This window comes from Rhinopithecus roxellana, chromosome 22 (assembly GCF_007565055.1).
Source record: "Rhinopithecus roxellana isolate Shanxi Qingling chromosome 22, ASM756505v1, whole genome shotgun sequence".
In the NCBI taxonomy this organism is placed as follows: Eukaryota; Metazoa; Chordata; class Mammalia; order Primates; family Cercopithecidae; genus Rhinopithecus; species Rhinopithecus roxellana.
In genome coordinates, this window is record NC_044570.1 from 5,595,529 (window position 1) to 5,608,232 (window position 12,704).

The window sequence follows — 12,704 nt, forward strand, 5'->3', positions numbered from 1 at the left end:
ATGATTATTATAGTTTTCTTAAATGTGTATTCTGATACTAGATAAGTAGAATGGATTGATCAAGTTCTCATGGCAAAAGATGAATAGGGCTAACTTTAAGACACACTCTCCTGACACAAAGACATTTCCTTACTACCACACAGTAGCTTCCATTTGTAACAGTTCATTTAAATTAAGTATATTTAAGTTAAGCATATTATGATGTTGGGAAACAGCATAGTAGTTGGTAAGTAGTGTGTTTTAGGTGCTGGTGTACTAGCTGTATTACATTGCGATTATCACATTCCCCCTTCCCTTGGCTATCAGAAAACCTATCACAACATTAGCAATTGATATTTCACATTACTGTACTTCCACTTATTTCCTTGGAAATTGAGAGATCTCTTTTGGTCTTATCTATTAAATGTGCACTTAACCACAGCTATTTTATAGGTACCACTTATTGCCATAGCTACAGTGTTTAATACATTTAAAACATAAAAGAGGCCATAATTATTTTCTCACATCCTCCAAAGTCTAATTCAAAGACAACTACACTTAAGATCTTAGTTATGCTTCTAATTTTGTCTGTATTTCCTTACCCCTTCTATAAACAGGTTATCTTCATCATTTTTATGTCTCTGTCTTCATATTAATGAGCATTGCTTCAACTCAATTTCCTAAGGAACTCTAAAATAATTTTTAAAATATGAGCTCCTTCCTGACCCTCAAACCTGAATTTTCTATTTAAACTATTGGTTTGATGTCTCACTAAGATTGTAAGTTTAGGAAGATAACCCTGCTCCAATTTAGAGACAGGTGCCTTATCTCTGAATTTTTCATTATTTTTCTAATAACCTCAAATTATTGCATTTTTTGTTGCCTGTTTACTTCAATGACTTCTAAGTAGCTAAAATCATAGCTATATAATTGTTGCAGTGGGGGAGAAAGCTGGAAAGACTCCCAGTATTCTGATTAAAGAAACTTAAGCTAGAACGTAAAGAAACTATGCACACTGGGGTACCACTGAGAGTTGTGAAGGTGTCTGCCATTCTACTGCATGAAAGATTCTGGTTGGTGGGTGGGGCAGCAAGAAGTGACCTGTCATTGCTACTACTCCAAGCTGTCCAGACTCCCATTCGACTCTTAGCACCCTTGGGTTATCTGAAGAACCTCAATAGTTCAGAATGCTGGCTCTCTGGGCCACAAATTATTTTACCAGGTCAGCAGTTACTTTTCTTATTAGGGTAGCAGTTCTAAAAAATGAGGTTCATATTTTTTAATATTACAGTTCAATGAATAACCATAATCACAATTTATACATTTCTAGTTATAAGATATTTCATCTACATAAAAGACTCGCTAGGAGATTTGTTTTTATTTTATAAGATGATGGTTCTATGATAACTTCACAAGATTTTACATCTGAAAAAAATTATCTGAGGATCTTTCTCTGTACAGTCAATTTTGTAAACCAAAGTAGTGACAATTTGCTTTCCAACTCTTTGCTAACTTCAAAACAAAGGAAAAGGGTTTTTGTTTTGTTTTATTTTTAGCTCTTTATGAAAATGAACCTGAACTTGACTTGGAATTTGGAATTTAATAAGTAAAAATTTACTTGTTAATTTTGATGAGTGGCATTTAAAAAGTGATTAAAGAGTGGCGAGGCTGTCTGCAGTGGTTCACTCCTATAATTCTAGTACTTTGGGAGCTTGAACTGGGAGAACCCTTTCAGCCCAGGAATTTGATACGTGCATGGGCAATATAGCAAGACTTCATCCCTAAACAGCAACAACAACAACAAATAGTCAGGTGTGGTGTTGCACACACGTAGACCCAGCTATGTGGGAGACTGAGACAGGAAGACAGCTTGAGCCTGGGAGGTTGAGGCTGCTGTGTGTGAAGGTTGTGCCAATGCACACCAGCCTGGGTGACTAAGCAAGAACTTTTCTCATAGAAAAGGGGGACCAGGCATGGTAGCTCATGCCTGTAATCCCAGCACTTTGGGAGGCTGAGGCCAGTGAATCACTTGAAGTCAGAAGTTTGAGACCAGTCAGAACAACATAGGGAAACCCCATCTCTACTAAAAATACAAAATTAGCCAGGAGTGGTGGTGTGTCCCTGTAATCCCAGCTACTCAGGAGGCTGAGGCAGGAGAATTGCTTGGAACCCACGAGGTGGAGATTGCAGTGAGCTGAGATTAGGCTGCTGTATGCCACACTGAGTGACAGAGCAAAACTCCATCTCAAAAAAAAAAAAAAAAAAAAAAAAAAATCACCTGGAAAGACAACGAAATAGACACATGTGCAATGTAAAATGTTAATGGTGATAAAATAAACTGAATTTCTTTGTATAAGTTATACATACAATTTTAAAGTGATGAGACAGTGATAAAACAAATCATGGTCTTATCTCAACACTTAGTGATTAAATGTAACATATGTTCTTTAGGATATTTATAGTTCATTTGTCTTTCTAGGACAGACCTATGAGAATTCAGAAATGGTAAAGATGCAAGTGATAGAAGCTTGCAGCTGTGCCCACCTGGTCCCTGACAGAGGCAGTTCCATTGTTTGCTTCATTACTCAGGCCAAAGACTCTAATGCAAATGTGGTACACAATTTTTTTCTACTTACCTGATAGAAACTGTAACTTTGTCCCTATATAAAAGGGTATACAACGTATGCCTAAATGATAAATGTAAATGAATCATTGATCAGTAGGGAACCATTTTAAAAGTTTTTAATTACAGAATAAAATCTCTAAAAAAAATTTTGTTGTTAATCTCTGAGTTTTCTTACATGGGTTATTAATGTCTAGCCATACTAAATATCTAGTATGCTGCTGTTCAAACAAATTAGACATTATATATAATGTCCGTATTCTAATAATAGTAGCTTTACACTTCAGAGTTTAAAACAAGTCCAACCTTTTTCTATTTCCCCAATTAAAATAATTTTTTAAGGTTTAATCACCAAAAAATATTACTGACTTTTTTGTAGTAGTATTTTTGAAGGTATTTGATCAGGTTGATTTAGTTATGTACTTATGTATCCCTTTCTTCTGAATACATGTTTTATTATCTACTTACTACAGCTAAGTTTAAGAATTTGGAATAGGGATTTGCATCCAAATTCTATGTTTTAATTTACAGGAGTCAGTGAGTCCAGGAAGTGCTGTTACATGCAGACCAATATCTGGCAATGGCAGTTGGAGACAAATAGGCTTCACCAGCCTCAAAGCTGCAGCTACTACAGTGAGTCTACACTTCTCCTGGATGTTATCTACTTCAGCAAAAGAAGGCCACCCACTAAACCAGGCCCTTATGCCTTGGGTGGAAACTCCTAAGTCCTCTAGTCTCCTTAAATAGCCAAACACACTGCCACTTTCTTCAATAATAATTATTGCAGTCCTGAGACTGGTAGCCTAGTGACTATAACTAGTGATGCTATAGTCTGGTCACAGTACAATCAAACACCAAAGCAACAAAAACAAAAATATTGACTTAAACTTTCTAAAATATATCTAAATATCCCTTCAATAAATATGTTGTTTGTTTTTTGTTTTGTTTTGTTTTTTGTTTTTGTTTTTGTTTTTACATAACAACTGCTTTCTACTTACTTTGTGAACTAATGCTTGGCCTTGGATTGTTTTCATTCTTGAAAATGATTCAAAAGTGTATATTTAACGTGACAGTGAATACAGAATTTCCTGTGTTAGCAAGTAAAATGTTCAAAATGATGCAAAATACAAATGTGAAATTGTAGTTGTAAACTTTATTAGTCTTTCAAATTATATTTTCATACCTACTCACTCACACAATTTTTTCATAACAATATGCATGTTCTCAGGTGGGGGAAAAACAGTATCAGACTTGTTGAAGAATTTATCAAAAAGAAAATGACAATATTGTACAAGGTTTAACCTATTCACAATACCATATTTGGTGAATAAAAACATTACTCTTAAAATTCTATGAACGTATTGAGTAAATAAATAAAATATATCATTTGAATAACTCTAAACTATGTGTACATGAAGAAAATACAACAAAGATTAAATTACATAAACCAACAAATGAGGCTGGGCATGGTGACTCACATCTGTAAGCCCAGCATTTTGGGAGGCCAATGTGGGTGGACCACTTGAAGTCAGGAGTATGACACCAGCCTGGCAAATACGGTGAAACGCAATCTCAACTAAAAATAAAAAATAAAAAAAAAATAAATAGCTAGAAATGGTGGCATGCACCTGTAATCCCAGCTCCTTAGAAGGCTAAGGCAGGGGAATCGCTTGAAGTTGGGAGGGAGAGGTTGCATTATGCCGAAATCATGTCATTTCACTGCAGCCTGGGTGACAGAACAAGACTCCATCTCAAAACAAATAAGCAAACACACACCCTAAAAACTAATGAACAACAAAAAATCTGTACTAGAAAAAGGGCTCACAGGTAAACACACATATCTAAAAGGAAAAAAAAAAAATCCTCTAAAACAAAAGTTCCAGAAGGGGCAAATAAGAAAACAAATTTAACACCTCACATATAAAGTATAAATAGTAAACTGAAAAGAACCACTGGGCCAAAAATCAAAATTTACAAGTAAGTATTCTAAATGAAGCTAAAAGTCCCTTAAAAACTTTCTAGAGTCTGTGTCCATATATTGCAAAAATGATCATAAAAATTGCCAGAGAGTAGAACAATAAAAATGTATCTTAAAACTTCATAAACACATCAAGTCTCACATAAGAATTCTAGTGGAAAATTGATCTGTTTGCAGTTTTTCATACAATTATGAACAAATTATAATTCTTCGTACTTAAATTCATTTTTTCAATATTCCAAGAAATTAAAATGTATACTAATAGTAGGTGATATAACAAAGCAGATCTTTATCAAGATAACTGACACTGGGTGTCCACACCTTTACTCAAGTGGGCCTTAATTCCCAGCCAGGTTCCCTCTCTGGACACACACTGAAGGTGCCCAGCCATTTTGAAATCTCTTCACATTTCCTCCCCTTGAGGAAACTCTAAAATACATGTAACATGAAGAAAATAGAATGTTTCCTCACACTGAAACCCAGTGTGGTCCTCCAGATTCCCTGTGCACTGGCCTGTCTTAATCTGGGAAGGTAGGGGAGTGGGAGTGAGGATGGCAGAGAGGAGAACCCATGTCAGGGGAGCCTGGGGTCATCGAAACAGAACATGAAAGGCCTGGGAGAACCATTCTGAAAGGATGTACACCTAGATAGGCCTCAGGTGGATATACGCATGGAGAGGGAGAGGGCCCTGGTTGAGCTCAAACTGAGCCCCAGGTAGCAGCAAGCCTTCGGGCAGGGGAGGGAACTGGCAAGTGATGATGAGACAGCTATCTCTTAAGCCTAGCTTCTCACCCATTGACCTTAGACACATGCATTGCAGGTGGTTTAGGGTTCCCCAATCCTGAAATGTGGTGTTACAGTTTCCTAATGGGCCTTTCTCTGCCAACCAATAGATGGCCTGGGATTGCTCACTGCAGTCTTCTCCATGATCTTTGGGTTCTCCATGGTGGGCACAGATTCAGGACTCAAAGTTCTCTCAGTTCCCAACCCTAGGCCGCTTGCCTGGCCTCCTCTCTCTCTGTTCCGTCTCTAATGTCGTCCCTTACTTCCTAGCGTAGTACTGCAAGGGATTGAGCCATAGGCCCTAGCTGATGATCTGGGGGACTGCAGAAGGGGTCCCAGGTCAGGTCAGGCCATGGTTCAAAGCCAGTTCCGAAGAGGCCAAGGAATGACCACTGGGGTCCTTTCCCATGATGCCCCACCATGACTCCCACCTCAGCAATCCTGCCAAAACCCGGGCAGTCATGTTCAGCCAACCAGCTGAACAAGCTCAAGTAGGTGATGTACTGACTGCAGCTGGATGCTTGACCTTCATGATCCCAGAACCACTGGACCGCAGTGGAATAAGACACCCTCTACCCTGGAAGAAGAGGAGTCAGAAAGGTTCATGCCAAACCCACCCTCCCACACATCAACTCCCCTACCATGCTGGGAGGCACTCGTTACCAACTATGCCAATACAATACTCCTTAATGATCACTTCATCGTGTAAGTAAAGGTTGTGATGAAAGGAAATCTTCATCCTGCCACCAGTAGCTGGGACAACTGAGTTCTTCCACCTGCCTGACCAAGAAGGAGAAACAGGATGGACTCAATGGGACCATTTCATCTAGCTGGGCTGAGGTGGCCTGCTAGCCAGAATAAAGCATGAGTTTCCTCTTTCCAGAGCTGCCACTGAGACATCCCGGGCCCCACGGGCACCTCAAACTGACTCAGACACTGGATCCTTCCCACAGACCCAGGCTCCCCAGCCTGACCTGCAAATCCATCAACTAGCAAAGCGGACCTCATCACAGCTTCTGACCCTGGCTGACATCTGGGTGTGCCAAACAATCTACCTCTGGTCAAGGAGCCTTGAGATAATTGGGTGGGTCATGACTGGTAACACCCTACAACTTTGCAAGAGTATAGAAAATGTGGAGCAGGGTTATCTCCCAGACATTTGGCCTGTCACCCTCCCTTGTTGATCCTCTGTTTCTGTCTGGGGAGGAGGCAATGTCACAATTGTGGTGGCATTTGGAATGGGTGGAGCCAGGCCAAGACAGCCTGTGCTGACCAGGTCCAGGAGGCAGAAGAGGTGGTTGGGGCTGAGGGGGCAGGGAGTGGGGTGATGTGAGGCAGCTGCTTCCTCAGCGTTCATGAGCTGCAGGAGGCCCTTGTATGCTGGGTGCTGGACATACTCCACTGATGTCCTGGTGTGCGGTGTCCTCTTATTCTGGTGTCCCGGAGGGATTGGCCTGTCCACTTGAGGGAAGCCCTGTAGTTACAAGGGGCTGTAGGGTTGTGCGTGGCGCTCCCCATGGGTCCTGTGTGGGTGCAAAGGAGGTTATATATGCTCAGGGACTATGCCCGTTTGAGTGTAGCACTGGCAGGCAGAAGAAAGCGTATCTGGGGAGCTGGTGCCCGCCTTGTGGAGGTCAGCAGCCCCGTGCACAACAAACCCAAGTCTTGGGCACCTTGTGTTTCTGGGGTGAGCTTGTTGGAAACAGGCAGTGAGAGCGGTTCAATGGCTGGCATGGGCATGCAGACTCCCCTTCCTCCAGGAACTTTCCCAGGGAAACATGCCCTTTACCTTTGTTCTGTGTGTGAAGGGTCCCTGGCGCCCACGATTCTCCCTTGTGAGTGCTGTGCTTGGCTCCCAGTCCCTACGGTCTGCTCCCAGGGCTCCCCCAAGTAAGCTGGCCTCCTATCTGCAGAAACCTCCCCTCGGTTCCCACACTGTCCCCCATCACCCTGCCTTCTGGCTGACCCCAAGCACCTCCCTCCTGGCTCCTCCCCCATGCAGCCCCCACCCAGCCCCCATGACAGCTCTAGGCGCTATGACCATCCCCTGCTGCCAGCCATCCGGAATGGGCAGCTTCAAGGATATGGCTCTGGCCCAGAAGCCGGAGATGCCGTATGACCTGGGGCTTTCATGTAGACCAGCTCCAAGAGAAGGACCTCCAGTGAGTCCATTGACGGCCCAGGTGTGCTGGGTCCAGGGCCAGGCTGTGCCTGCTGGTCCTCCTTCTGCCGATCCACGTCGGTTTCCTCCTCAATCCCCACCTCCACCTCAGCCATTATGTCTTCCACTGTCAGCACCACCTCCTCTTCTAAGGCCATCTCCTTGCTCTGTGCCCCAGCTGTCCTCTCCAGCACAGCCTCCAGCCTGAACACGGTGCCCTCCTGGGTGCTCCCACAGACCCTGGCCAGGGCAGCCTAGCCCATCCCCGGCACCCCTAGACTCTGGGGACCGCTCCCCAAAAGGTCCACAGGCCTCGGCGTCCTGAGAACATAGTCCCACACCTACCTGGACCGAGGTTTCTGAGGAGCCCCGCCAGACTCACGGATCTTCGCACTCACCTGCGGCTCAGGTCCCCAGCAGGGTCAACTGCACACAGAAGCTCAGGAGCCAGAGGCTGAGGCCCTGGGCTTGCAGAGCCCGGCTATAAGGCACCACAGCCACTGTTGAGGGTGAGGGAAACTCTGAGTCAGCAAGGCAGTGCACAACAGCTTTCAGGCAGGCTGTCGATGGCCATCCCTGGTGGATAGCCTCAGGTTTGCACAAGGCATATGTTGAGAGGCCCTTTGGAATGCTTCTTGGAGTACAGCATTCTCCCAGAGGAAGCGTGGTGCAGGGAGCCTGTTTTTGCCTAGACCTGCGGGAGTGATTGCCTGGGTTCTGGTCTCTGAAGCAGACAAATTCCACTTCAGCAGACTCAGCCAGCTTTCCTCCCACAGGCCTGCGGAACCCACTTCCCCCAGGCCATCCCTGCCGCCCTCGCCCCAGAAGCCAGAAAGTTCTCCTCTGGATCTGCAGTATTCCGTACCATCCACCTGGCCTGCCTAATAAAGTGAGATGTCTCATGTATTTCCTGTGGGTCAATGGTTTGCCACTCAGAATGTCAGTTAGGGCACAGGGCTTCCACACCCACAATTCTGAAGGCCACGCAGCACTACCTGGCACAAGTTCCGAGGGCTTCTCAGAGGATGCTTACCCCAGGAGGCTGGGGCTGAAGACCAACCTGGGGCAGCAGATCAGCAAAGCATCCCATTCATTTCTGCCAGATCATGTTGTTCTTTCGGAGTAACCTGTACTTCCAGAATAAAGTGATTACCAAGGAATATCTCGTGAACATCACGGGTGACAGGTGGCTCCTAGGATGGGTAGTGGAAGAAGGTGGGTGGATCAGTGCCAACGTGTTCCAGCCCCCTTCCCAAATAATCCTCTGTCTGTAGAATACAGGGCTTCTCATTCCACTCCAATTCAGTGGTGCCAGGATTATGAAGTTGAGGCCTATCACCGCAGACACAACAGCAGCGGTCTTAACTTCTTCAATTGGTTTTCTGACCACAACTTCGCAGGATCCAGTGGGATTGCTGAGGTGGGTCCTTGCTGGGAAACATGAGGAATGACTCTTGTGTGATCCCAGCTGCCCGGGTCCCCAGTCTGAGTTCTCACAAGGCCTTTTCCGATTGATTCCGCTGACAGATCCTACGTAAGGACCTGTGGCGCAATCCCCTGCAATACTACAGGAGGATGAAGCCACCTGAAGAGGGAACAGAGATTTCAGGTGAGCCGTACAGTTGGAACTGGAGCTGTCTGATACCTAGAATAAGGGTGTTGACACACCTCTCTATTCAGGGAGCCCGGATGCTCATTTCAGAAATGTAGAACCTGGGGGTTGTTTTATCCATGTAGAAATTCCTTGAGAGGAAGACATAGCATGACAGAATCCAGGACATTCATGGCATTGGGCTGAAAAAGACACATGAAACACTGCACTGCAAAGCAGGTTATAACTGTGGAGTCCTAAGCCCAGGGAAGCATAGTGCATGTCCAGACTCACAGAGAATTAAAGCCGAATTATTAACTTCAATTTGTGGCATTTGGTTCCATGGCTGTCAACCCCACCAACAGTCATCCTACCAACCCCTTAAGTCTGGGTTCCCTAAATGTGCCTCCTTGTCACCCTTGCCACAGAACACAAAAAACTGTTTAGATCGATGGATTTTATTAAGCTATTGCCCTATCAGATTTCCATGTGCTTTTAGTGTACAATGCATCTTGTTGGCTGACTCCCATCGCAAAGAATACTGGGGATGGGGCAGGCATTGTGGCGAACAGTTTGGAACACATGTTAGGAGGAAGTTTAAGAGATCGCGAATGGGGAAGGGGTAGTCTTTTCTCAGCAGGCCCTAAAATTAAAACATTTTAAAGTATGGCTCAGAGGAAACTGCATTTTGACATGCATTTGTGTTTCTCTAGGGGACTTCCAGATTTTTAGTTGAATATGATGGAGCATCAGACTTTACGAACACAGCAGAACTCCTAAAAAGTTACTACAGTATGCAGGAAGTGAGTACTCAGCATGCCCTTATGCACAGGAACTAAAAGAAAAATAGGTCCGGTCACAAAAAATGCAGACAGGAAGAGGGGGTAAAATTGGATTGTATGGAATGAAAAATGAAATGTATTGCCAAGACCAAACTCAGTTGAGGAGACTCTAGCCCAGCGGCACTAGAGGAATTTAAGACACACACAGAAATATAGAGGTGTGAAGTATGAAATCAGGGGTCTCACAGCCTTCGGAGCTGAGACCCCTCGAACAGAGATTTACACACATATTTATTAACAGCAAGCCAGTCATTAGCATTGTTTCTGTAGATAGTAAATTAATTAAAAGTATCCCTTATGGGAAACAAAGGGATGGGCTGAATTAAAGGAATAGGTTGGGCTAGTTAACTGCAGCAGGAGCATGTCCTTAAGGCACAGATCACTCATGCTATTGTTTGTGGCTTAAGAATGCCTTTAAGTGGTTTTGCTGCCCTGGGCAGGCAGGTGTTCCTTGCCCTCGTTCTGTTAAACCACAACCTTCCAGCGCTGGCATTATGACCATCATGAACATGTCACAGTGCTGCAGAGATTTTGTTTATGGCCAGTTTTGGGGCCAGTTTATGGCCAGATTGGGGGGGGGGCTTATTCCCAATATGTCCTCCTTCTTTGATTTGCCAATCAATAAAAGCAATAGCAGCTTTGTCACAGTGAGCTACTTCTTGCAGGAGTCAGGAACCAAATCTGCAGACTTCTATAGAAATAAAGCACCATTATCATCTTAAATTCACACGAGTTTCCAAGTGTTTTTATTCCATTTTAAGGGGTACTAGCTGCTAATCTCGTCTGCAGCTCCTTTAAGTACTCAGTTCTTGACATTAAGGTCAGGTGTGCCTGGGATGCTTTAAGTATATTTTTTTAATTGTGCAATATCCGAAAACAAGTTTGTAGAGTGTACTTTTAGAAGCTTTTTTATTCTTTTCCAAAGTTTGATCTTATTAAGAGCATGTAATAGTTCCCACAAATCCTATGTTAAGCTCCTAGAGCGGGCCATATCATTTGAGGCTGAGGTGCCACTATACTGCCATGGTTCCAGATAACAGGAAATTTTGCCATACTTTTTATCATTTGTACCATCTGACCATTTCGTTCAGATCATCTGAACATAGCATGGCTGTGGCACACAGACTGAGAGGTGTAATTCAAGCTAAACATCCCCTTAGGGGACCAATTAATAATGATTCCATAGAAATCATTGCACAACACCTTTGCCTGTTGTGCAATGCAATCTTCATAAGCAAGTAAATTTATTATTTATGGCCAGGTTCTATTTTGTTTACAAATAGGTTTTCGAGGTGCTATGTCTCAATTATAGGAGCAGATTTATTATGGTATATAATGAGATCAGAAAGCATGTGTAACTGTGTCATAGAGTGATTATATCCAGGCATTATTGCCAGCCAAGATTGATAAATATGCTCAACAAATATAACTGTTCTCTGTGTCAGCCCTTGTTGAAGGAATACTCATGGCAATGGTGATCACCACCATCATAGCTACCATTAATATCCTCATTGTGAGTGGTTGTCCCACTTTCCTTAGGTTTTCTTCCACCATCTGTGACAGCTTCTTGATATGTCCCCAGGTGGGTGGCTGTGTTTGACGAATGTTGCTCATGACAGTTGGGGTCCTCCTCAGCATCAGTCTAGATATGGATGCAATCAGGGGGTCCTCAGGATCCTCCCAGAACCTATGCCTCGGCATCTGGCTCATGATAAGGTTTCAAGTGTCTTGATGGTATACAGATCTGCTGTTGATGTTGGCCTGGAGAAACACAAGCATAACCTCTACCCCAAGTTATTATTTTACCTATTTTCCAACTTTTTTATATTGGATGTCTCCACCAAACCAGTTGTTTTGCTTCTGCCTTTGCAGTTGGTTTCTGTAGATGATGTTCAGCTGCGGATAGCATCTGACTTTTGGGCAGGCTCAAAAAAATTTAAAGTTAGTAATGCTAGATTCAGTTGCATCTGTGCAGTTCCATATTCTCTATTTCCCCCTTTCTGCTTTTGCAACTGCTGTTTTAGGGAAAGATTCATTTTTTTCCACTATGAATTGTCTTTGAGAATTGTATGGGATACCAGTAATGTGTTTTATATTCCATAGAGAAAAATGTAGCTAGAGCTTGCCTATATAGCCTGGGCATTACCTGCTTTAATAAAGGCTGGAATGTCCATCACCACAAAACACTGCAAAAGGTGACGTTTAACACAGGCAGAAGACTCTCGTCTTTTGCATGTAGCCCAGACAAAGTGAGAAAAGGTGTCCACACATACATGTACATAACCTAGTCTCCCAAATGAGGGAATATGTGTGACATCCATTTGCCAAAGAGAGTTAGTTTCCAAACCTTGAGGATTAACTCCTCCTGTAGAAGATGAGGAATGTACCATTTGGCAAGGTGGGCATCACTGGATAACAGCTTTAGCTTCTTTCCAGGTGATGCTGTATCTGCGTTTGAGACCAGAGGCATTAACATGGGTTAAATTGTGAAAGTGTCTAGCATTAGATATTGTATTAGCAACTAGGCAATCAGCCATTTGATTCCCTGCAGTCAAAGGTGATGGAAAACGTGTATGAACCCTAATATGAGTGATATTAAAAGGGTACATTCTGCTCCTAACTGCTGTTTGTAATTGGGTAGAAAAAGTCATCAATTTTTCATCTGTATGAAATTGTAACTGAGGATTTTCAATTAACTGTGTGGAATGAACCACATATGCAGAATCAAAAATCACATTAATAGGCAT

General features: G+C 43.3%; 1 protein-coding gene across 1 annotated transcript; it reads left to right on the forward strand.

Moving 5' to 3' along the window:
* The first annotated feature begins 7,399 nt into the window (after positions 1 to 7,399).
* Positions 7,400 to 9,851, forward strand: LOC115895673 (testis-specific Y-encoded protein 3-like). The gene is made up of 6 exons (XM_030926325.1): positions 7,400 to 7,525; positions 8,301 to 8,413; positions 8,597 to 8,703; positions 8,799 to 8,944; positions 9,052 to 9,133; positions 9,829 to 9,851. Exons 1-6 carry the CDS (start codon positions 7,400 to 7,402, stop codon positions 9,849 to 9,851), a joined length of 597 nt encoding a protein of 198 aa, XP_030782185.1.
* Positions 9,852 to 12,704: the final 2,853 nt, after the last annotated feature.

What these genes read in the sequence shown, in the direction of transcription:
- LOC115895673 (XM_030926325.1), top strand. Translation starts at nt 7,400, where the DNA reads ATGACCATCCCCTGCTGCCAGCCATCCGGAATGGGCAGCTTCAAGGAT. An exon ending in CACCTGGCCTGCCTAATAAA is followed by an intron (nt 8,414 to 8,596) that starts GTGAGATGTCTC and finishes CTGGGGCAGCAG; the next exon opens with ATCAGCAAAGCATCCCATTC. An exon ending in ATATCTCGTGAACATCACGG is followed by an intron (nt 8,704 to 8,798) that starts GTGACAGGTGGC and finishes CTCTGTCTGTAG; the next exon opens with AATACAGGGCTTCTCATTCC.